The sequence below is a fragment of the Malaya genurostris genome, chromosome 2 (assembly GCF_030247185.1).
Source record: "Malaya genurostris strain Urasoe2022 chromosome 2, Malgen_1.1, whole genome shotgun sequence".
In the NCBI taxonomy this organism is placed as follows: domain Eukaryota; kingdom Metazoa; phylum Arthropoda; class Insecta; order Diptera; family Culicidae; genus Malaya; species Malaya genurostris.
In genome coordinates, this window is record NC_080571.1 from 227,571,192 (window position 1) to 227,574,609 (window position 3,418).

The 3,418-nt window shown below is 40.8% G+C and overlaps 1 protein-coding gene across 1 annotated transcript; it reads right to left on the reverse strand.

Annotated features, from left to right (window-relative positions):
• Positions 1–813: 813 nt before the first annotated feature.
• LOC131429139 (uncharacterized) lies at positions 814–2,211 on the reverse strand. Its single transcript, XM_058593187.1, has one exon. It carries the CDS (start codon positions 2,209–2,211, stop codon positions 814–816), a length of 1,398 nt encoding a protein of 465 aa, XP_058449170.1.
• Positions 2,212–3,418: the final 1,207 nt, after the last annotated feature.

Sequence of the window (3,418 nt, forward strand, 5' to 3'; positions counted from 1 at the left end):
AGAATGGCAAAGAATGGCACTATGGACAGGTGGTTCGGATTGCTAATAGTAGATCTTATATTATTAGGGATAGTTTCGGAAATCACTTCCGAAGAAATAGACGATTCATTGCTAAAACGAGGCAAGGGGAAAATGATAATGAGTTGCTATACGAAGACCATATTCAAAAGTATTTAAATCGTTCTGATCGTCCAGCTAGAGTAATTAGTCAGCCGTCGTTTCGTACTAACAAAACGAATCAACAATTACAAGCTAATCAAAGTGATGATACAGTCATAGCACAGTCGCCTGAAGCATCGTTAAGTCTTGAGCCTGATAACGACAGCTCCTATTCAGTAAGTGATTCCGAAATACCGATTGACGATGAATCAACCAATTCAATGTCGGCTATGAACGAGACGTCTTCCAGTAATCCATATCATACCCGTAGTGGGCGTATAGTGCATCCTCCTAAGCGATTTGATCTTTGATCATATAATAGATTAGCTATTTGAAAAAGAAAGCGTGTAACAAGATTGATTATTAAATAATTGGCAACACTTATATTTTAGAGTCAGTCAGTATAACTCATAGTCAAGTATCGGAAGACGCGTACGTTAGTTAACACCGTGAAATACATATTATTTGTAATACTGTACACCTGCGTATTATTACATTAAAAGTTCAAAACTCATTACAAGTAGAACCGTTCGTGATGCCTTGGTTTCAAAAGCAGAGAGAACAGCGTTGTGACTAAAGGTTGTGTCTGGATTGGGTGGCGTCTGAGCTTGTTTGCTTGACGTAGGAAAGTGCAATGAATTGGTATTGATTCGATTAGATAATTGCTGATGAGTTTGTGTTGGGTTCTGTGTGTGAGGTTGATGGTGTCTGAGTCGTGTGTGGGTTTTGCGAGGTCAATTGCGGTTGTTTGTTCGGTAGTACTCCTGGTGCGTTGCTGCCAGGCTGTGTTGAACCTTGATGCAGCATCGTGTGATGTTGTTGACCACATAGCCGACAGGATCCACGAGAACAGGATTTGGATACATGACCACGAGACAAGCAGTTAAAACACAATCGACTCGCCTTTACTGCATTCCTCCTTTCATCTACCTTCATGGATTTGAACTTCTTATACTGGAAACCTTGATGTAGAGCTTCACCGCAAAACGGACAACCTTCTTGAGCTGAACTCGTGTAGCTGCTGAAAGATCGTGATGATCTTTTCAATTCATGCGACTGACAAATTGAACGATCGGAAGTTACCGACTGAAGAACGATACAATGATTTTTTAGGAATTCTAATATAGCGGAATATCTGGGCACATCGCGTGATCGATGTTCTGTCTCCCATAAGCGAAGTGTTGTGGTGTCTAGCTTACCAGCCAACATATGTGCTAAGATAGTGCTCCAATCGGGCGTATTTTCACCAAGCTTATGTAACATTTGCAAATGTTTGTCAAATTCGTTTATTACGTGGTTTAACGATCCAAAGCTCTCCTTTTTCATAGGTTCGATTGCTAGTAGAGCATCCAGATGGGATTTAACAAGAAGTTTTTTGTTTACATAGCGAGATTCTAGGCATCTCCAAGCTATAGAATAGTTCGCGGCCGTCTGTTCTATCGAAGAGATTTCCTGCAGCGCTTCTCCTGACAAGGACGTTCGTAGGTATGTGAACTTGTCTATGTCGGTAAGCTGTGTATTGTCTGATATCAAATTCTTGAAGGTGTCTCGGAAAGTGATCCAATCGCGCAGATTTCCGCTAAATGTAGGGAGCTTGAGTTCAGGAAGTTTGACACGCATCATTGAGAGAGCTTGCAAACGTTGATTGGGTGGTTCTGCTGGAACAACGAAGGAGCTAGATCCAGGCGGATTCAACAGAAGTTGCATCGAATGTTTCAACTGAAAGTATTCATTTATGAAACTCTTTAGAATCTCTTCGTTTTCCTTCTCTTTTTTGGCTCTCGTTCGCGCTATTCTAGTTGCCAGAGCTTCTTCTGATTCATCCGGATCAACCAAATCCTCTCCAAGGTCTTGGTCTTCCATAACCAGATCAATACGCATTCGAACTTCACAAAACAGGTTGTACACTTCATCCAACTTATTCATACGCATTTGTAAGGATCCGTTATCGCGCTGCTCTTGGTAATTTCTAACGAAGTCTTTCATCACATCTATCACGTTCTGTAATTGCCGTTCCTGCTTGCATAGCCGTCGCAACTCATCGTTCGGCATATTGTACCCCTTTCACTTGCACTTGCCTGTAATTGACCGACCGAAATAATTTCCGAAACCGTATGGAAATTGACAAACCCACCGACTAGCAGACAATCAGAATAGCGAAATATCGCGAAAATAATCAATCAACCTTGAAACCAACAATTCAGGATTATCAATATAATATAATCAAACTCAAAAATGCAACTTTATCGATTTTATTATTTTTTGCCACGTGCAACCTTTGTATAAATTCACAATGGCGGTCGTCTGATCATGCATTCAGAACGCCACCCTGACTGATCTGTCTCTCTTGCTACTTATCTGGTTGTTACGCAGCTGCTGATGAATTTCTCGATGTGGTTCAGATCCGACCCATGCAACTCCAATTACTTCATGCAATTCCGAGGCTTCATGCAATGCTGATCCGTTGTAAAGATGACCCTTTGTCTCCCGCCAATGAAACGAGCGAAGATGGTGGTGATTTTCGATGATGGCATTTAGCACAATAACTTTCAATTGTTCCACTTTGCACGAACTTAACAACTACCGGATTGCATGCGAACATCCGGCTCGAAGGACCAAAAATGTTTCTTCTCCGAAATCACTGGTTACTGTTAACAATGCCAGCCGTTCAATATAGCACCAACGAATATAACGAACCAACGGACAAAAGGTACTTTCTTTAAACAATGAAAGATCACGGGTGCTGATCTAAAACACGACCGATCGAGACGAGAATTTTATTGCTACTACTGTTACATGCTTTTTGATTGCCTTATATGCTATCAAACTTATCCTTTTTGTTTCTACCTGCTACTATCACATTGACTTGGTGATAACTAGAGAGAATGAGATCCTCTTCTCGCGATCATCAGTGAGGCTGATGATCGTTGTAGGGTGGTTGATTATTTAAGGTACCAGATTATTTTACAGGCAGAATTCCGGCAAAAGTCTGGCAACAATGCAACAACCGTTTCCGGCAGAGAATTTCGCCTAGCGGCTATTAACGGTTCTTTTCTGTCGGGTTCTTGCCATACAATATTGGCAGAACCGTTTTGAATCGGTTCTACATTTTAAGCGTCTTGGTTTTATTTTATTCAATAAAAGATACATATGAAAGGCAATAAGTTATTGCCCTTCATATATACTAATCATGGAGAATGTTCTTGCCAATAACATTACTTTCTCACTACCAAACATACCCATATTTCAATCTCATTTA

What these genes read in the sequence shown, in the direction of transcription:
- LOC131429139 (XM_058593187.1), bottom strand. Translation starts at nt 2,211, where the DNA reads ATGCCGAACGATGAGTTGCGACGGCTATGCAAGCAGGAACGGCAATTA.